The 21,902-nt window shown below is 50.4% G+C and overlaps 1 protein-coding gene across 1 annotated transcript in view; it reads left to right on the forward strand.

The window, feature by feature from the left end:
* SIL1 (SIL1 nucleotide exchange factor) overlaps positions 1-21,902 on the forward strand; it is a 188,570-nt gene that overhangs the window by 145,991 nt on the left and 20,677 nt on the right. The window contains exons 5-7 of the mRNA XM_058034812.1: positions 3,703-3,799; positions 6,013-6,204; positions 10,711-10,832. Coding sequence (XP_057890795.1) covers positions 3,703-3,799; positions 6,013-6,204; positions 10,711-10,832 — 411 coding nt within the window. The remainder of the gene's footprint in view (positions 1-3,702; positions 3,800-6,012; positions 6,205-10,710; positions 10,833-21,902) is intronic.

The raw sequence follows: 21,902 nt of genomic DNA on the forward strand, positions 1-21,902 counted from the left end.
TAGGTTCCAGGGCAGAGCTGTCTTCTGTCGAGTTTTGTGCAGCGATCAAGCTGTCCCGCTGGATCTGAGAAGGTCGCTGTGCTGGTTCTCCACGATGTTGGGGAGAGTAGGGCGGAATGGCCTCGCATTTGGAGTCATTGCGCGGGGCCTTTCTGTGTCTGTGTGGGGTTTCCTGCAGGCCACCGGTTTAGCTGGTGTTGGAAAGCGTGTGGACGAGGGGGGCAGTGAGGACAGTGGCTGTGAGAGTTAGAAGGTTTCTTGTGATAGCCTTTATTTGTACAAATCTATTGAAAATGCCCCATCTCTCCACATATAATGCACGGTCCTTTTTCATGTTTGTTGTTGAAAAACTTGGGAGGCTACTAGCACCTCTACTACACCCTCACTGTAAGCCTTATATAGGCTGGCATCACGGTGTAAGGATGCCCTAATGGGGCATGCCTTGACCATTTGTCCAATGGTAGGTTTTGGGGAAAGTGATGTGAAGGATGAGAGAAGGACAAAAAAATGTACAGACATGCAAGGCATTGGTTTGAGTGGCCTGAGGGATTTATGCCTTTTATTAGAGACCAGGTCCCCTGGTGCATTCAGTTCCTGCATTTACCTCAGACTTCCTTGCTGGGTAAGGAGCTCAGCAGTGCTGAAAGCAGAGGCCTGTCATTTGTTTTCCCCATGGGATGGCAGTGGAAGTGCCCAGAGTGCACATTGAGAGGCACCTTCAGGGCTTCTCATGCCACGACACCAAAAGTAAATCGGTATTTTGGGTATTTTGAATGACATTTAATCCTTTGAAATATCTGCAGGCAGTGGTCTGAAACTGCTTTCTGGGCCTGCTGGTTGGAATCAGCTGTGAGGGGCTGAGGGCTGGCCTGATCCCGGTGCTGTGTCCCACTGGGAGCAGCCGCACAGGCTCACGTGCAGAGCAGGCACTGCCAGAGGCCCTGGAGATCTCACCTGCCCTGCAGCCACCTTTGTAAAGGTGGGTAAACCTCAGCTGGTGCTGACTTTCCCCTTGGACCCCTTGGTTTAGTCGCTATGGGGAATTTCTTTCCTGAAGCCCGTGGTATTTCCCCCTGGCAGGTGTGATAGGGATGCTTGGGGAGTGTGGGGCTTTGGGGGCAGCTGGCCGGGCAGGGGCTGAGCTCGGGGCCCTGTTGGGCCCATGGCCCCCAGCAGCAGCAGCAGCAGCAGCAGCCCCAGGGCACAAAGCCCTGTGCCCCCTGCCCAGCACAGGCTGCCCTGTCCCTGCAGCTGTCACCCGAGTGGGGCCCAGGGCCCGGTGGCCGCTGGCAGCAGCAGGAATGCGGGCAGGGTGAGGATGCCCTGGCTTGGCTTTTGTCTCTGGAACAATGCGGGCTCAGGGCAGTGCAGAGCAGGCTGGGAAGCAGAGCCCAGGGCGTGTGGAGGCTGCAAGGCTTAAAGATCAGCCCCTGCAGCAGCCCAGATGCAGGTGGCCCAGTTGCCAAGGCTGTGGGGGCCTTGAGAGTGTGCAGGTGGATTTTGCATGGCTGTGGCCTGCTGGCGGCTCTGGGCCCAAGCGTCCCTGTGGCTGCAGCAGGAAGGGTGGCTGAAGGTTTGCTGGCTGCTTTGGTGGCATGGCTGCAGGGGCCAGTGCTGTGAGAGCCCCCTGTGTGGGAGCTGGTGAGAGCTGAGCCCTTGGGGACAGCGCTGTGCCCCAGGGCAGGAAGAGCAGCAGTGCCCAGGGCCAGGAGTGGTGTCAGTGGGAGCCCCTGTGCACAGGGACCCCCAGCCCCGGGGTGGCTGTGCCAGCACGCTGAGAGACCTCCAGCCCTGGGAACGTGGAACAAGTGGAACCCACAAGTGTGCAAAGCCTGCCCATGCCCAAAGGAATGGCCAAGAGAAGTCAGGTTTTAAAAAGAAACAGTATTTATTTGCTGAAGATCGGCAAAACTAGTATTTACAAAACATGTGTCATTATAACAATCATTATAACAACAACAACAACAATGTACAGAAGATATTTACATGGGATCCGATGGGGTAACAATCTTCAAAATGTATTTACAGGGAACTTCCACCGTAGTCAACATATTTACAGGAAACTTCAAAACTTTCAAACATATTTACAAAGTTGTGACATCTGTGCCATCCTGTGCATGAGTCCTGTAAGAAAGGAAGCAGCAGAGCTGGAGTCAGCTGGCAGCACTGGGCCCAGCAGGGCTGGCAGCTGGGCCCCAGGGGCTGGGCCGGGGCTGGCAGGGCTGGCGTGGCCCCAGGCAAGCGCAGGGCAGGCCGGGGCTGGTGCTTGTGGCAGCACAATCCAGGCCCCCTGCGGGCACCGTGTCCCTGAGCGGGGCCATCCAGCCCAGCCCAAGCCTGGTGTCAGGGGACCCAGTGTGTGTGTGGGCAGGGTGTGGGAAGCATCTGCCTGTCTTACCTGTGGGGCACCATCTTCATCCAAGGACCATGGGCTCCTCCTCATCCTTCTCATCAACTTCCATGTCTTTGGTATCATCCTCCTCATCCACCTCCACCTCCTTGATGTTCTCCTCCTCGTCTACTTCCATGTCCTCAACAGGGGAGGACATGGAAGTAGAGGAGGCATCCACCTCCATCATTTCATCCTCTTCCAGCCCCTGGTCCACATCCATCTCCTCCACGGTGTCTCTGTCAGTCTGCAAGGGGCAGCACAATCTCCCAGTGGGCTTCCTGTCCCACACCATCCATTCCCACATGGCTGCAGCCTGCCCAAGCCAGGTGCTCCCTGCCTGGCATGGCACTGTACCTCCATTGGCACAGCAGAGCACATCCTGCAGGATTGGCGCTCCAGAGCCAGCAGCGGGGAAAGCCCAGGTAGCAGCAGCAGCTCAGCGCTGAGGGTCAGAGCCCAGGGTGAGCAGCAACTGACCCTTGGCAGCCGTTGCAGTGTCTGCTGTGCTGGTTTCCAGGTCCTGGATGTTCCACCTGGAACCCTCTGGGAGCTGTGATGTCACTGAAGATTCAGGGGTGCTGTGCAGTGGGAGATGGGGATGGCAGAATGATCCAATCCTTGAATGGTTTGGCTTGGAAGGGACCCTCAAGATGATGTGGTTCCAAGCTGAGCAAGCTCCCAGCAGAGCAGGTGGATGCGGCCCCTGTCCCACCTGGCTTTGGACGTTGCTGGGGATGGGAAATCCACAGCCTCTCTGCACTGGTCCCTGTGTCAGGGATAAGCCCCCTGAGAGTAAAGAACTTCTTCCCATCATCAAATCTCTTCCACCTCTTGCAGTTGGATCCCATTCCTCCTTGTCCCGTCACTAAAGTTCCTGACCAAGAGTCCTCTCCCACTTCTCTGTAGTCCCTTCCCTCACTGGAAAGGTGCTGAGGTCTCCTGTGACTCTCTGTACAATGTTCCTATGCTGAAATCTGCAAGTTGAGGCTTGTAGGCCCTCTGCAGTTATATAGTGGCACTGGGGTGGTTCCTTAATTGCAACACGAAATTCTGAGGTATCAATTCATCAGCTGTTTTTATTGTGGTGGGATCTGAGAATTTGGGTCAGCAGAGCCCTGTATTGTCACGGGGAGGTGTCTGTGAGCCTGACACAGAATCCAGCACTCAGACTAATCCTTTTCTTGAGTATGGTAGGTTTTTTCATTCCTTTCCTCCTGTCCTTAGCCATTGGTAGAATGTCACAGTGAAAATAGAATTGAGGCCGTTTTTCACTCATTACATGTTCTTGTTTTTTTTGTTTCTTCTGCAAGACTGGGCAAGGTTGATCTCGATGCAAATTCATTCACATCTGAGGAGCTTAAAAAGGCCTTGGCTAAAATGAAGGAAAGTGAGAAGGCAGAAAGGAAGGTGAGTTTCCCATTTCTAAAGCAATGCACATTGCAGGGATCTGAAAACACCCTGTTACACTCTGCTGAAACACAATGGTTAAAATGATTGCTTGGAAAACACTGTGCAAACTAATTTTGTGGTGAATATGGACCTGAAATACCTTTATTAACCTGTTAGTGATATTGTTCCCTGACTTTTCTGTACGACTCGAAGATTCTGTGAGTGGTTTGGGTTGGATAGGACCTTAAAGCTGATCCAGTCCCACCCCTGCCATGGGCAGGGACACCTTCCACTATCTCAGGTTGCTCCAAGCCCCATTCAAGCTGGCCTTCGACATTTCCAGGGATCCAGGGGCAGCCACAGCTGCTCTGAACAATGTAATTTATCTGTTTCACTGCAGCTCAATTCACAAAAATGTCTGCAGACCACAAAGGGAACTGTATTGCAGCTGATGGTATTTACAGAGGGTATTTTCCTTTACTCTCCTTGCTTTGGGTTTCCAACCTTGTGCTCTGGATAGCAAAACCCAAGTGGCCATGGTGAAGCAGGGGCTGACGTTTCCTTACACAAGCTCCAAGTTGTCCATTTAGTTACAAAACAACCCACAACCCAAAGTAAATAGGTGGGAAGATGTGTGACTCATCAGGTGCATCAGAGCCTCTTTCCCTTCTCCCCCTCAGCAGTATTTCTTTAACCCTCGCTCCTCCTGCTGCCTTGGTCTTGGCTCACTCAAAAATTGAAAGAGGAGTCAAGGCTCTAAAGTTCTGGTGTCACAGAAGGGCTTTTTCTCCCCTTATGTGGCAGCACGGCATGATTTCATTTGCTGGAGATTATTTCCATAGCAGCATTGCTGATTGATTGCAGGGCTGCTGAAAAGGGCTGCTGGAAATGAGGATCATTGAAATGCAAAAATTAGTGATACTCTATTAGGTGAAAATAAGCCATATTTTAAAACCCCCTGTTAGAATAGCTTTTGTCCCAGCAACTGGGCTAAAAGCAGCTACATCTAATGGACCTAAAGTATTCCATTTGCAGTCACTCCTGCAGAGAGCAAATCCATCCCTGAAGGCTCAGTGTCAGAGGAAATGGAGTTACATCGAGCCTCTCTGTGCTCCGGCAGAGGCAGCTCGGGGAGGGATGGGTTGGGTGTGGTACCTCTGGTAATTTATCATTCCATTGACACAGCTTTCACCTCCATTGCTCACTTGGTTTTCCTCCAGCCCTCTCTGATCCCTCATGGGGAGCAGGACAGTGCAAACCCTCCAGCTGAGGCTCACTCCGCATACAAACACATCTTGGCATTTGTGACAAATGCCTTCCAAAAGGGGCTTTCTGCCTTTCTCCTGTCCTTGGGGCAGCCCAGCTCCAGCATGGCCTCTCTGCTGCTTCTGTCCCCTGCAGCAGCAGGCTCTGTCCCCAGTGCCACCAGTGCTGATGTTCCTGCACCTCTGGGGCTCTCTGAGATCTCTGACAGAGCCTTTCCTCCTCACCACATGTTTTGTGTCAGCTCTCTGTTCAGGGCAGCCCTTGGGGTGCTGTTACTGTGAGGGAGATGAGCTCAGGACAGGCTGTGTGCTGGCCAAGCCCCATGGCACAGCACGTCAGCTGCCCCCAGCTTATCACTGCTCCTTCTGCCTCCCTTTCTGACAGCTTCTGTCCTCACACCTCTCCCTAGGAGATAGACCCTTCCAGGAATTTGCTCAACGCTTGGAAAGGCAAAAGCATCTTTGTCTGTGTCTGAGAACTCCTTGGAGTCACTGGGCACTTTGGGCTGGATGGGACCTCTGGAGCTCTTCAGCCTCATGTCCAGTTCCAGAGAGGGTCAGCTGTAAGATCAGGGAGGTGCCTCAGGGCTTTTTGCAGCCAGGTTTTGAGAAGATCCACTTGCAGGCAAGCAGAGAACAGCAGTACTGCTGCCTGTGGTCTTGGTGTTGAATTGGATGGAAATGGGATGTAGAAATAGTGCACAAATGCTGTAGAGAAGTAGAAGTGGTGCACAAAGCCCTACTGTTCACTCATATTGTGGGTATATCACAGCTAACTGGGTTCCTGGGCTTCTCAGAAGGACCCTGCCCCTGCACCTCTGATGTAGAGCAATAAATCCATTGGCACAGACAGCCAGGTTCCCTTTGTGAATTTTGGGGCTGGCATTCCTTTCTGTGTCTGTCTTGTCTCTCTTCATCTCCTATCTTGTTATCTCACATCTGGTTTTTCCTCCTTTTGTTTCCAAGGCCCGAGAGGAAGAGGTGAGGAAGAAGTTCCGGCCCATAGAACAGCTGAAGGAGGAGTTTGAAAAGCTGAACATGAAGATAGAAACAGATTATGAAATTATGGTTAAATTAATCAGCAAATTCAACAGCTCTGCCTCCACGCTGGATGAGAAAGTCGCGGCGCTTTATGATCTCGAATATTATGTTCACCAGGTAACAAGAATGCCTCAGTAACTACCGTGTAAAATCCAGGGGATACGGTGTCATAAACGGGGCTTTATTTTTCTTATCAGTATCAGGTAATACAAATTGCTTAATTACCATAATCCTGGGACAATAACAGACAGCAGAGGACTAGTGCAGGCTTATTTTATATCCAGGTTGGAATTAATCATCGCTTGTGCCAGGAGCCAGCAGTATCCTGGTGGTTGCCTGATTTGTTGTCTGTTCTCAGGCTGGTTTTCTTATCCTCTCTTTTTCCTCTTTTCCTCTTTTATCTCCTTAGTGTTACAAAATGGGGTTTTAGCTGCCATTTTTGGGTAAGTAGAGTGGTGGTTGCCCAGAAAATAATTTTCTTTCTGCTTCCATGGAAAGCTGCCGTGGTTGATGGTAGGTGCCCTTATATCAGTTCACAGAGAACGTCTTTGTACCAGGAAAGGTGACAGCCACCCAAAACCCCCTATTTTGTCTTGGTGTGAGTAAGCAGTGGCAAGCAGAGCCTCGCTGTGCTAATTAGCTCTGTGTGAGGGTGAACATATTTCCTGGCATCTCACTTCCTCGGGTTTGTGCTCACACTTTTCCCCCCTCTCTCTGATCTCTCTTGCTCTGCTTTCAGCTCACACATTCCTACCTCCCCTTGGATGCAGCTGCAGGCACAGAGCTCTGCTCCCCTGGGCTTGGTGCCTGCCTTGGTGCCACCCCTGGGAGGGTGTCTGGGCATCCAGCCTCTGCTCTGCTGTGTGGGAAGGGACTTGGCTTCTCCCTCCCCAGTGACTGGGGAGAGTCTGGAGTGCACTGGGAGAGTTTCCAGCAGCACTTTGTCATTTCAGAGGGTGAATAGGACAACTCTTGGGAGGTGCCAGTGCAAGCCCTTTCACTGGAACAGCACTTGTTGAACCAAATGTGGTATTTGGAGGCAGGTAGCTGAAGTGTTGCTGCTGTGAGAGAGAGAGTCCATGTGCCAGCTGATACAAGTGTTATTTCCAGGGCTCTTTGTCTTGAATTTCCACTCTGAATTGTCATTGTGGGCATGCAGAGGCTTCCTTGCTGTTTGTTCTCCCTGCTTTTGTGTCACTGACGGCATCTGTGTGACTCAGAGAATAACTGTGAACAATGGGCACCCAAAGAGCTTCATATTTGTACTCAGGGCTAATCTTGCCTGATTAAGGGTGCCAGAGCATCAGGCCATTGTGCTAAAAAGCAACCCCCAAATGCCCTGGCATGCCTTGAATTCCAGCATAGCGATCTGGACTATTCCAGCAGAAAATCCCTGCAGCACAGGATGGGGCAAACAATTTCAGAATGGCAGAGGAGCAGGGACTGGAGCATCAAAGGGAAGCACATGCAGCATCAAAGGGGTCAGAGAGGGGGAATGGCAGGAGGCTGGCAGGAGCACAGGGGCTCCTTTGTGCGCCGATCACAGCGCTGCTCTGTGCCCGCGCTGTCGGGGCAGATGGCTGGGCAGCACCTTCTCGTCAGGCAGGAAGCTGATAAGAAATATGACTTGTCTCTAAGCCAGCATGGCTTTTCCTCCTCTTTCTTCTTCCAGTCAGTTGAATGCGTCCAGAGCATTATCTCTGCTTGGGACTGACTTTAGCAGCAGTGGCTTAATGTAATTACTGAACAGCAGCCAAAGGACGCTGGTGCCGCATAACCCTGGAAGGGCTGAACTGCCAGGACTCCTCTGCAGCGAGTCACAGCCCTGCTGTGGGAGCAGGGGATCCTTGCAGGTGTGGGTGGCCCAGGACAGATGTAGGGCCACTTTGCAGGTCCCACCTTCCCCAGCCTCCATCAGAGCAGTACCATGCCGTGCCGTGGCTTTTCAGAACTGTTCAGCTCCCGGCCATCCTGCTGCTGTCTCTGGGACACGGGATGCCCTGTGGAGTGGAAAATGCCATGCCCTGGAGGGCGTGCAAGCAAAGGCTGCTCCCTGCTCTGTGCCATGGTCACCCTGGAGCAGTGGGTGCGGGGCAGCTCGTGCCTCGGAGCGTGCCGTGGGAGCCATGGCTGGTGCCCAGCCCGGGGAGATGCTCTCTCCTGCCTTTGAAGAGTCAGCCCAAGGGCTCTGCCTTTGCTCAGCTTTTGGTTGCCAGCTCTGGTTTGCTTCTCCTCAGCCACGATTCAGCTTGGCATGTTCGGGAGCCCGTCTTGGAGAAGGAGTAGGAGGGTTTGGCTTGCTGGGTTATCTGTAATGCATAAAACCCAAATGCAAATGTGAAGAGGGCAGAGCGTAACTCATAAACAGCATTCACGGTGCTTGCACAGCAGTGTGTGGAGCCAAGACCCGTTCTCAGGCATTGCAGGCTCTTTCTCTCAATTATTTACTCTGCTTATCTTCCCCTCTCCTCTGCTCTGACATGCTACACCATCTCTCTCTGCTAATTTCCTCTCCATCGTGTGCAGTTGACATGCTGCTTTCCCTCGCTCTTGTTTTCTAACATTTTCTCTCTCACCTTCCCTCCCTATTTTCTTTCTCCTCCAATTCAAACCTGCTCCCTGAATAACTGCTGTCATATTTGCTCTTCTCCCACCCCTCCCCTCGCCTGCTTTGCCTGTGTACTTTACTCAAGAGCTCTTTTGATCTTTGGTTTTTCTTCTGTGCCGATTTCAGTGGACTGAAGTGAGGTAGGAGCTGCTGCCTTGCAGCATCCACTACTCCCCAGAGAGGTTAATACCTTCAAGTTGTTAAGTTTGGGGATTTTGTTAGTTTTAGAACTGGAGCTCTCACAACAGACTCTGGTTAAAAAAGATAAACACATCTTCAGAATAAGCTTTACAGCACAACAGCACAATTTACATTCTGCTGTTGTGGTGTCTCACTGACGCTGGGGCAGCACAAAGGACTCTGGTGCTGCTGAGGTTACAGCAGGGGATGGTTTTACCACACCAGCTGCTGGATGCAAATTCCTGCCTGTCCATACATTCCCTCTCATGCAGAAGTCAATGTCTGATTCCAGCACTAAACCAGTTTTTACACAGGCTGAGTAATAAAAGGACCCACTGGCAGCTGAAATTGGGTTGCTGCATAGATTTCTTTGTAGATAAAGTTGGGTCTGCAGAAAAGTGAGAGCTCTGGCAGGCCTGGTTTATAGGGATAGTTAAAAGAACAGCATCTGAAAGGATACAAAAGCTGCTGCAAATCCTGAATCAGCCCCAGCAGACCTGCAGAGAGCAGCTTTGCAGAGGGACAGGTGTGTATTGTCCCACTGGGGAGCAGAGATGAGCTGGAGCTCCCCAGGTCCTGCTTTGGTTGGTAACGACAGACCTGTAGCACACAAAGCTTCTTCTTCTCCTGGGTACCTGAAATATCTGACTTAGGGCCAATTTTGATGAAGGTACATGGTTGAGATAAATATAACACTGAGCATGAAGTCATTGACTAGAAGAGGGTCCCACATGCCCTGCATGGCTTGTGGTCCTGTTCCACCTCATCAGGGGGTCGGCTTGCCCTGCTGATAACTCATTTTTATATTCTGTTTCCATCAGCCAACGATTGCTGTTGTGTCCCTGTCTTTCAGAGAGATATGTCGAATTTCTAAACCTGATTTTTCTGTGCAGGCAGAAACTGATTTTTCTGTGCAGGCAGTTCTGAGCATTCATCAGATCCTCTTTTAAACTGAAAAAAAAAAAATCATTGAATAGCAAAATGCATCGATTTGACTTTGGACTGAATTTTGTACTTGAAGTAGTTTGTGCTGTTTCTCTAAATTTTGTCTGTGAGCACTCAGAGCCTTTTCTGATCTCCTCTCCAAGAGCAGATGCCCGCTGGGACTGTGCCTGGCTAGCCCCTGATCCACTTAGAGCCAGAGGCTGATGAATTCCCACTAATGTGCAAACTTTTCCCTACTGGCAGTTAATCCATTATTGTTTGCTTAGAAAAGTCATTGTGGGGCTGCTCCCTGGGGAAGCTCCTGGATGACCCCTTCAGGCTGGGACTGGCTTTTTCCTTCCTTGTCCATGGGAAGTTGTTAATGGAACTCATGAAGAACTCCCAGAACTGCCCATGCTCCTCGCTCCCATGCCCCCTTTGCACCCTGTTAGTGCTGACAGGCTCCTAAACATCCCTGACTCCTGGCGCTACAATTACAGCATCAATTAATTAACTTCATTTGCAAAACATGCAATTCCTTGGATCCCTAGTAAAGGCCTGCTCAGGGGAGAGCAAAGAGCTGGAGTTTTTTGACATCAGCAGATATATCGAATTGCCAAAATACGTGTCAAGAGCAGTTTTGATAGCTATAATCAAAGTATTTGAGTTTCCAGTGATGCCTTCTGAGTGTGACAATGTCCTCCCACGAGGACACTGTGCCTGGGCAGCTGTGACATCTCTGCTCGTGGGCAGGGCTGTGCTGAGCTCAGCCACAGCCATTCCCTCAGAATTTTTAATTCATTGTAAAACTGCCTGCTGGTCAGAGCAGGAGGGAAGGGATGCTGTGGGTGTGAAGGGAGTTGTTCTCCAGGGGCTGGGGCTTTGTGCTGATGGAAGCTGCTCTCTCCCAGGTGGACAATGCCAAGGATTTCCTGTCCATGGGTGGGCTCCGGCTGGTGATCGAGGGGCTGAACAGCAGTGAGGCCTCGCTGAAGGAACACGCTGCCTTTGTCCTGGGAGCTGCCCTGTCCAGGTGAGACCTGCCCTCACCTGTGCTCTGTGCCTCTCTCCACCTCCCTTGGTTTATTTCTGATAGCAGAGACCAAAAGCTGTGTTGTGACACACCACAAAACTGTCTTGTCCCCTTCCTCGCCCTTGCAACATCTGTTTCCCCTTCTCCTCAGTGTGTCCTTATCTTGCTCATTGGACACATCCAGAAGTAATGTGGTGTCAAATCTATGATTGTTTCTTGGTTTCCCTGGGCTCCCTGTTTCTACAAAGTCCAAGGGGGGAATAATTCTCCTTCTGTCCCACTGACAGCTCTCTCTGGGGGAAGATGTAACAGAGGGTACAGTTACAAGCACCCCAGTGAGCACCTTTGTCCTTCCTCATCCTTGCTCGTGGGCTGCCTCAGGATGGCAAGCTGCTGATTTGAGCAGCTCCCGTGGTCTTCAGAGAGAGATTTGGGCCCCATGGACATGTGCCTCTGACATCAAAGGCGTGTTGATTAGATGTGGGGTCAGGAATAAGGGTCAGCAGCCAGAATCCAGAGGAGACTGACCTGCAGGATGTTTGAGGTTCAGGGCAAGGAGCCTGCTCTTCCTTATGCTGGGGGATCCTGTGTAGTGCTGGCTGCAGGAGGTATCCTGTGGGCTCCATGGGTTTTCCTGGTGCCCCCTTTTTTATTTATGGGTTTTGGGGCTTTGCAGGGGATGTGTTGCTCATTCAGAGGTGCAGAGGCTTTAGAAATGCATTGGATGGACTCAAATTCAGGATCAGAAGTGCAGAGTGAAAATTGAAGGTCAGGACTGTTTTATCTGCATATTTCTACACCTAAAAATACAGTCACCTTCTCCAGCATCATAAATTATTTATGGCCTAGTCTAACACATGGTGCATGCACAGACCTGCATTTACTTGGCAATCTCATATGCAATGCAGTTGGCCCTCAGCGTGTGTGGAGTGATGGGCCTCGTGGACAGGAGCAGGTACCCAGGTTTATACCAGGGAAGGATCCAGCTTCTAGTCTGAAACAGAGCCTGATTTAAGGATGACAGGAAGATACATCAGAAACAAAACCTGCTCTTCATATTCTGGTGTATCTTTGTCTCTGAAACAATACCAGAGTGGTTTGCTCAGGTTCTTTATGTAGACACTTTCTGCATACAGAGAAGATCATGCAGAGGGTCTGGAAACATTTGCAGGTAACTTGTGAAATGACAGGGGCTGCTAAAGAGCTTCTTTCCAGATGTACCTGCCATGACATGGCCAGGACTCCAGAAATTCATTGTCTCATGGTACCTGACAGTGTAGCAGTGGCCACAAGAGTCACACTTTTGTGTAGTGTTTCTTACTCAAGTGCAAAAATCTTCTTTGGAGAGAGCCTCTCATCTGATATGACAACATTAAACTGCTGCTTTGCAAACTTGTGGACCTTTTTTCTTTGAAGGACATTCTGGCAGATGGTAATTTGGAGTGGTTTGGATGATACATTGTCTGAGAGCTCTGCTCCAAAATGTGAGGGATATTATGCCTTGGTTTGAGTTTGCTTTTTCTCCCCTTGCTGTGCTTAAGCTTTCTCAGTAGACACCTACATGCCAACTTGTCTGCTGTGTGCTCACTTGTTTAATTCGTTTGTTCATACATTTTCTCAGCTTACTCCATGCTCTAGTTAAACTGTTGGGGGCATTTCAGGTACTTCACACAGCATTTTGTGTTTTTCTGAGGGCTTTTTTTTATTTCCTTCCCTCATGGTTGCTCCTGAGAGCCTTAGAGAGGTGGTAGGGCTTTCCAGTAAATTCCCAGAGGTGTCACAGCTCGCTGGGCTGCAGGGACATGATCTGCTCTGTGCTTGTGTGCCTGGGGCTAGTGTCAGATCCTCTGCTGGATGCTGAGCCTGGGAAGAGGCAATGGTCTGCTGCTCACCAAATGGGTCTGTGGCCACCTCCCAGGTCTCTTCAGCCAGGCTGGCTCAGGCCAGTGGTTTCAAGCCAGGCAAACATTCCCAGAGGGAAATCTGGGCATGATGAGAGCAGCTCCAGAGCCTGGCACAGGAGGTCAGTAACTCCTGGCACAGCTCAGTCTGGAAGAGGGAGTTTGGCCTTGTCTGTAGACAAGTGTTTAACACAGGAGGAAACCACTGGACACAGAGTGATTCCAGACATGCCTGGGACACATCCAGAACTTTTCAGCTCTCAGAAATACCTAGATCTTCTCCAGATTTGCACTGTCCTTAACTCTGCTCAGGTAGTCAAGCAGGTAAGGGATGGAACAAACAGCTGCAGCCCCCAGGTCCTGCCTGCACATGGCCCTGCCAGGACCTGGCTCAGAGCTCTGGCTGTGCTGGAAGCCCATTGGAACAAAAAGCTTTTCCAGGGGATCAGCATCTTTAGCCAACAGGCCAGGGGGCTGGCCAAGACTTGGATCAGCAAAGGCAGCAGGAGGAGAAGGCACAACAGGGCCAGCTCAGGATTTCCCCTTCTGATATTATCGCTCCTATTTATTTGGCTTAAAGCAGACTTGAAAAGCAGCCATAGCACAGCATGACTGGGACCTCAGGGCACAGGGTCCCAGGTCCAGCTGCCAGGGTCTGACCTCCTGGCATCCATCTGCCTCTGGGAGCCTCTGCCACAGGAGAGGCAGATATCTTCACTTGACAGGGAGGAAATCAAGGTTTCATCTCATGTTTCTCTTATATGTCCTTCACTTCAGGCATTTGGGTTTTAATTGCTGAGTCTGTGACCAAATCAAACATCATTCCATCTGGTGGAGTTCTCTGAGCAGTGCCCTTATTGCAAGTCTAAAACCTCATCACACTCTTACTGTTTTTCAGCCTTTAACAAAATGTTTTTCCATTCAGCAGTTTGCAAAAGTAAACTTCATTTGAACAATCCTCAAGTGCTCTGATTGCAAATAAAAGTTAAATGCACTAACAAAAATAATTGCTAGGCATGTGGGGTTGTACATTTAGGTATCCATAATTCACTAACAGTATATGCCAATACACAGCATTATCTGGATTTCCAGTGATTGCATTAGCATAAAAGCATGTTAGAATTTATCCTGTGGTACTAACATTTAAATATATATAAGTATGAAATATTAAGATCCAGCATTTTGGAGGCAAGTGAAACTACTGTCTGTAAAATGTTCCTGCATATTTTGAAGGTACACTCCAGTATCTTCGCATGACAATCAGCATTCGCACCATTGGGTCCAAACATTACAAAAATGTCAATGTTTTATGCAAAGAGGAGCTATATTAAGCTAAAAAAGATTGCTGATGAGAGAAGTGTCTTCTGATGTCCTCTGAGCTATTTACAGGCAGCATCTCCCTTTGTTCGTGGCACAGCCAGGCCTCTGTGCAATCTGTATCTCCATGTTTCACAAGAGTGGAAATGTTAGCCAGAAAGGATTATGTGTGTGATTAAAACCTCCATTTTTGAAAATTTTACCTACAGGAAATGTTTTTCCACACCAATAATTTGAACATTTTAGTATTTTGTAATAAAAGGATTTTTGTAATCCGTTTAGAAGGGGAATAATAATTTATGTTGAATGACTTCTTGAAGCTTTATCCCAAATGCTCCCTGTGTACTTAGGGATGAGTTGGAGGTGAGGATGGAGAGAAGTTAAGCTGTAGGACCTTCAAGGCAAAGGGAAGCAGTTTGTATTTCATGGGGACAAGGCAGAAGGCTCAGAAGGTGAGATTTTGGCATGGCCAGAGTGGGGAACTGGGAGGGCAGCCACTTGTGCAGCTGCAGTGAGAGACTCGTGGCATTTTGGCCAGACCTTCCAAAGCCCACCCCGTGGGGTGGCCAGGGACAAGGATGTCCCACTGATGGTCCAAGCTGACATGTGCCATGTGTCCTAGAAGGGCACAGGACAGTCCCAGCACAGCCTCTGCCCACAAGCCCAGCACTGCTGGGCTCTCACTGTTCCCTTTTGGCCCTGAATGCTAAAATAATGTCACAGGGCTTGGTAAAGGCTTGGGAGTAAACTCATCACTGGGGAGAATTGAAGCATGATCCTGTAGCCACACACAAGAGTTTTCCATGGATTGTCTTAGCTGTTTCCCAGAGATTAAACCCCTTAAGGGATGATCATGTGCATCCTGAATACCCCATTTACTATTATTTGTATCACCAACTGTGAGGCTCGTTCAGAGCTTGCCCCACTCTGGTAAAGCCAAGAGAGGCACAAAACATGTGTTTACTTCTCAAGAGAAACCTCAGAGAAGCTCCTAGAGTGATGGGCTCTGATTCCTCCTGCTGTACTGAGGAACTCAGCATCGTGGGATCCACCTGGTTTTGCTTCTGCTTTTCCATTGTTTTTTCTGAGGGAAGAGGGATGTGGCAATGCTGTCTCCTTGCTCCGTCCAGCAGTCCCCTGGTGGTGCCCATTTTCCCAGAGCACAAGACTTCCCTGCTCTGTTGGAGAAGCAGCAGCCCCTCCAGGATGCCTCTGACAAGAGGAAAGAGCTTCCACCAGATTTAAGGGGTTTGAGTTAGGTCCAGCTGTGCACTGAAACTGGTTGGTGCTCGCTTAAATAACACAGAGGCCCAAGCAATAAACCCAGGAAAAGTAAAATTAAAGACCTTGCTTCAATGCTGTCTTGTAAGGACATAAGAATTTCTGTGCAGAGAAATAAATCTGGTTAGCTTAACAAGCACTGTCCCTACCCATTTATTTCCAATCCATCTTCATCCCTTCCTCCTCCAGCTTTTCCTTTTACATCCTGCAGTATTTGCCCATCTCTTTATCCACTTTTCCTGATTTTTTCAGTGGCCCTGTTTGCCCACACCATGTGTTTGCCATCTCCCAGTTGCAGTAATTCCAGCTCCACTCTTTGACTGCTTATAATTTCTTGCTTTGTAGATTGTCTCCTCTATTTTCATTTGAACTCCTGACTTGTGTGAAGTTATCAGCCTCACTGCACTTAATTTCAAATTAATTTGATTGGGTCACCTCCATTTTTTTCTGTAATGATAATGAACTCAACCTATTTAGCCTTTTCCCATTATGAAAACCTTAACAAAAACTGCAGTGCAGTATAAATGGGTGTTTCATCATTGTGGTTAATTACACAGAAGAATAAATCCCTAAACATTTTTCAGCCTCTGAAATCTAACAAGGAAGTGTAATTAACAATTAAAGAGTAAACTGCCATCCTTGTGCTCTCAGGAAGACAAGGAGGGAAAAGTCTAGAATCTAAGGTTTGCTCCTGGGTTTTTAGGGAGAAATATTTGGGGCAATGCTGATGGCTGGGAGTGGCAGGGGGTGAGGGCAGGCCCTTGTCTTGTGCCAGGTGTGTTTTCCCAGGTGCCTGTGGCTGCTGGAGAGGGGATGGACACCTTGGCCTCAGCTGAGGGACTGGGCTTAGGCTGAGGACATTGTCCTTTCTGTAAAACAGGGGAATTCTGCAGTGAGTTCTCTGGCTTGGGCTGGTGCTGTGAGAGGACACAGAGGTCAAGCAGTGGGGATGAAATGTGTGTTTGGCCTCACACCCCATGTGGGCCGTGAGCTCCCACACACTCCCCCAGCACTGGGCTCCACTGGCTTCTCCCCCTTACCCGGGGTCAGGCAGGTGGCCTTGTCCTCCTGAGTCCTTCACACAGCACTGGGTGCTCCCAGAGCCTGCAGGGCCTCCTCAGTCCACAGCTGCTGGTGCTCTGAGAGCTGTGGGAGGTGTCCTGCCCTGCAAACACAGCCCCACAGAACAGCCAGTGCTGCCCAGGGCTGTGACAGGCATGGGGAGCACCAGGAAGCTGCTCCAGCAGAGCTTCAGCAGGGAGGGAAAGACTCATCACAGCCAGCTCATGCATTATATAAAACATGTTGTTTCTGTCTCATCGTGTTTAGTAAATGCTCTCTGCTGAAGCCTTTGAGTTATTGTGGTGGTTTCCATTTAAAATACATGTTCAGGCTGGTTACCTAATCACTTTCTGCCAAAAAAACCAGCCCAAACTTGCTGTTTCCCAGTGCAGACATGGTTCTGTAGCTGGACACAACATGTATTCCTCTGTCTCTTCAGCCACTATTCATTCATCCTTCTTGTTCTCTACAATTCCCTGGCAGGAGGGTGGAGCCAGGCAGGGGTCGGTCTCTTCCCTCAAGTAACAAGCAGTAGGACATGAGAAAACAGCCTCAGGTTCTGCCAGGGGAGGTTTAGATTAGGGAAATTTTTTTTCACTGAAAGGGTTGTGAAGTACTGGAGCAGCCCTGGAGGGGTTGAAAAGCTGCACAGATTTGGCACTTAGGGACACAGCTTAGCAGTGAACACGGTGGTGTGAGATTAATGGTTGGCCTTGATGATCTTGGATGTCTTTTCCAGCCTAAATGATTTTGTGATCCTATGTTTTCTGTTTATCCTTTTTACTACAGCCTGTACACTCTGCTAATGCCTTCACAGGCTTCAGAGATTTTCCTCCCTAACCACCTACATTATTTTCCTGACCTTGGCATGTTCTCTGCAACCTCTGCAAGCAGTAGTTGTAGAGCACTTACCAAGAGGAGGCACCTGCATTTGCTCTTTGCTATGGGAGGGTGCAGATCCCATCTCTGACTCTGTAGGTCCTGCTGCCTGCACCCTCCTAGCCCATCCTGATGGTGGCTTTTGTTGGATTTCATTGCCAACTGGCAGAACTGGGCTGTTAGAGGGATGTTGGGGGGCTGCCTATGCCTCTTGTGGCCTCTGTTCTGGATTTAGCCATATTTTCTCTCCCACTCCTCTCCTTGTGCTGAGGAGAGGGCAGCAGATCTTTCACAGGAGGCAAAATAACACAAACCAACAACTGCAGGCTCCCATGGCATCCAAGAACAGGCTTTGGCCATCCTGACTGAAGAGGGATCAACCTCTTTTCCAGGTTAGCATCTTCCAGCCTACCTGTTCTCTTAATACAGTGCTTTGATAAGTTTTCTCTCATCTGTCTATTCATGTGCTTAAAGATTCCTTGAAACAGGTGATTATTCATCCATGCAGACAGCTCCTCAGGCCTTCCACCAGACTGCTGCCAACCTCAGCTGCTTTGAGGCTCTCCAGGTGTTTGCACGGGATGATGAGAGAAAACAACAACTGACTGGAAATTATCTCTTTCTGAAGAAACTCCTCATCACTGTTAACTACTTGCTCTTCCCTCAGGTGCTGACATTCTGTGTCTTCTGAGCTGGGTTTTGATGCCCCTTTGTTTTAGATAATCTTTTTTTCTGCTTGAAAGGAGATGTCCAGCAGAGGCCCCCAGAGCAGCCTGGCATGTTTTGGGAGGGGATGACTCCCTGGCAGCCGTGCAGCCCTCTGGGCCCTGATGCTCAGGGCAGCTGTCTGTGGCCACCTGATGTCCCAGGGGAGCTGGGCCCGTGGCAGCCCCTCCCTGAGGGCAGCTGTGTCCCCATATGGGCTGGAGGAACGCTCTCACAGCCGCTCCCCACCGAGGCTCGGCCCCTCGGTGCCACTGCCGGAGCCCTGAATAGATTTGAAAACTAATTTGCTGCTCAGAGCATCAATAGATGTACGTCACTTGTCCTTTCTGCTGCATTTAATGAGTTTCCAAGGTACTGCAGCCAGTTCCAGAAGGCTGCCATCAAAGGATCTTGGCTTCCATCAGAATCCTCGTGCCCCTCAGCGCTCTGCACTTCTCACGTCTCACATGTCTCTTATGAATTCAACGCAGAGCACATCGTATAATTTCTTGCAAACATCCTTTCCAGACTGTCTCTCCTTTTTTCCTGAATGCCTTGAACACAGGGCATGAGAGAGAGCAAGGGCTCTTCCTGCAGTGAGGTGGTGTTAGCTGGAGCCCAGGCGAAATGTGGGTCATGCTAAACGTCCTGTCACTGCTGCTCCCCACGGTCATGACTCTCTCAGTTATTCCCTCCTGGGGCTCACCATAACTGTTCCCTTCTGTTAATCATCCTGAAGCTGGCTTTGGGCATCCCAGCCTCAGCTGTCACCATGTGGGACAACACCTCCATGTGGGTGAGGAGGGTGCTGCCAGACTGACAGCCAGGGGACAATGGGCACAGCCCTGCAGTGGCAGTTCCAAGGGACAGATCATTAATCCGTAGCTGCATCTGCTGAGATCAATAATTAGGGCTGTTGTTTTGTAAAACCCCCCAGATCCACACGGGAATTGCCTTATTGAAGTGGACATGCAGGCCTGGCTGGCTGGAAAGGCCCCGTGGGGGGATTGCAGAGGAAGGAACACAAAACCCAGGTGCCAGCAGTGTGCTGACATGTAAATGAGGTTTCCTGAAGCCTTTAGCAGCTCAAACCTGCCATACACGATGAACCACAAGGGTTCTTGGGTTTTATCTATTTCTGTCACTGCAACAGGGAGGGTTGGAGAGGGTTTCTGGGTGCTGGTCCATGCCTGGATGCTGCTGCCAGCATCTCTCTGCTCGAGGCTGCACATGGGAGCCTGTGTGAGCTCCTCTGCATGTTCCTCCTCTCCTTCTGGAAGCAGGTTGTGTTATATTTCCATACATACTTTGTCATAAAAGCTCCTAAATATGATTTTTGTTTGTTTGCATACCTTGCAATGAGCAGGAACTCACCTTAGTTGTTTTCCAAATTAATACCCCGCTGGTTTTACTTAACAAGGTGTTTTTTCCAAGCTGAGAACAGTAACGACTCTGAGATTTCTTTTTAAAAAATGCATTTTCTTCTCAGGTACTTCATATTGAAATCTGTCTTAATTTCAGTTCAGCTAGTGTGTGAAAACACACGGTGTGGCATTATTAGTCCCTGAAGGAATAAAGACAGATGGAGCCCAAAATGGAATTGGCTTTATGATTAATTGAAACCTTCAAGAGTGCAGTGGAGTCAGGGCTTGGTCCTGCCCTGGCAGCACCTGGGGATCAATTCAGCAGGCTGAAGAGCTCAGGGGGAGACACACAGCTGTCACCTGGCAGAGCCAGCCCCGAGCTGTGCCCTCCCGGTGGGACCTGTGGCTGGAGGAGGGCAGGGTGGCCCAGGTGTGGGCAGGGGGCAGGGAGGGATGGTGGTGTGTCGGGGTCCTTGTGTGGATGATGTGCTTGGTAATGAGCTGCTGTTCCTGCCTCGAGCCTCCCGTGGCTGGGCACGATGGCTCCCGTGTCCAGGGAGCTCAGCAGGGAGCAGGGGAGTGTTGTGAGGCACACTCCAAAAAACTCAGCAATGTGGGGCAATGGGGATTTGAGCTCTGCTCTGGGTTCCTGCTCCATGTGTGACCTGCACAGTTTCCTCAGGTTTCCCATCCTTGCCTGTGAGAGGGAAGGGAATAATGCAGAAACACCGGGTGGTGTTATGTGTGGTGGCTTCAGCATTAGTGGATATTTCTGAGGTTTGTAGCCACTGACATTTACAGCATTTTCTGCTGGATAGGAGGAGAAAAAGTTGCTGTAGAAAGGAGAGTTCTCCATCATGTTTTGGGAGCCAGTCCTCCCTGGCTTTACTGCTCATGGTGCTTTCATGGTCAGCAGGTCCTGAGCAGCTCTGGAGCTGGGCAGATGCAGCAAGTGAAGGCAAAGTTGCTTTGCAAGGGCAAATTCTGGAGCTATGTCTGCACTTCTTTTTGGAAATGGCATGAAGGGGATGGTCAAGGGCAGTGGTGGCAGCCCCAGGGGACTCCCAGTTTCCCACCTGGTGCTCACTGCTGGTCTGGCCTCTGTGCACAGGCTGTGCTGCCATGGCCCACGTGCCAAAGAGAGGCCTGTGGGTGCCTCCCCCTGAGGCAGCCGAATGGGGTTGAGTGCTGGCAATAATTTAAGGAAGGATTTGGTGTGGGAAGTTGAAATTGGCTGTGGAGATGATGGTTTAAAGTGTGGACGTGGCTGGGGGCCCACAGCCATGTGTGCTCAGCAGGTGTGTGTGCACTGAACTGGTCTTGCTGGGCAAACTGGATAACAAATAGCATCCATGGGGCCATCAGCTGGTCACAAGGTACAGAGGGCATCTCCCAAATGCAGCCAGGACAGTGTTTTAACGGGCACCAGCCCCCCTTCCTGTGGTGCAGTAGCAGCCCTCCCAGTTAAGAAGGTGATTGGGACCTTGCTAATTGTCCTGATGAGTGAGAGCACTGCTGGAAATGAGCTGATCCTGAAGATCTGTGGGCAGCTGAGCCAACTCCTGGGACATCATACCCAGCACCTCACCAAACATGCAGTGTTTGCTCACTCCAACAAGTGCAGTTTGATTTTTGTTACCCCTGAGCACCCTAGGGTGGCAGCAGGTTTGCTGAGGTAGGTTTTGTACAGGGAGGAAGGCTCTGTAGCTGAGCTGTCTCTGCAGGAGCTGGCCAGAAGTTGTGGAGAGACACTATGAGGCTGCTGTGGATTTTCTTTTCTTTCCCTGGGGACTCTGGGGATTGCAGATCGGCGGATTGTGGATTAGCGGATCAGGAATTAGAAATCCCTTTTTCATTCTTATGTTACACACTAATGAACTGACAAATTTAATTTCTTTAAATCCAGCTATTTCAGCTGGAATTGGCAAAGTCGTCTTCTGTCTCTTGTGGTACCCTGAGAATGGCTGAATTCTGATCTCCCTGGGGTCACATCATCCACATTCACTTCTTTGTCTCTAGCCTGTGGCTGTTCCAGAAGTGCAGAGCGCTCTCCAGGAAGGGCCCATCCCTCATGTGTGGTTGCAGTGTCCAGGTGCTGCCAGGGCTGTGGCTCTCTGCAGCCACGTCTGCCTGTGCCAGTGCAAGGAGGGGAGCTCAGCCCCAGGGAGGGAGAGGGGCTGGCACCAGTCTGGGGGCTCCAGCTTGGCTGTCTGACCCCACTGTTGCAGCTCAGGTGTCCCTACCAGGCAGACACCCTGTCCAACCCCATGGCTCTGCTGAGTGCCTCCATGGCACAGCACAGAGTGTTTGCCCAGCTCCAGGTGTGAGGTGTGCTTGGCTTACATCTGGAGTCAGACTATCCTGAGCTGAAGGGACCCACCAGGATCACCCCATCCAGCCCCTGTCCCTGCCCAGACCCCCCAGCAGTGCCCCCTGTGCATCCCTGGTGCCCAAGGGCTCCTGGAGCTCTGGCAGCCTCGGGGCCGTGCCCGTTCCCTGGGCAGCCTGGGCAGTGCCAGCACCCTCTGGGGCAGAACCTTTCCCTGGTGTCCATCCCAAAG

Source organism: Melospiza georgiana, chromosome 15, assembly GCF_028018845.1.
Source record: "Melospiza georgiana isolate bMelGeo1 chromosome 15, bMelGeo1.pri, whole genome shotgun sequence".
Taxonomy (NCBI): Eukaryota; Metazoa; Chordata; class Aves; order Passeriformes; family Passerellidae; genus Melospiza; species Melospiza georgiana.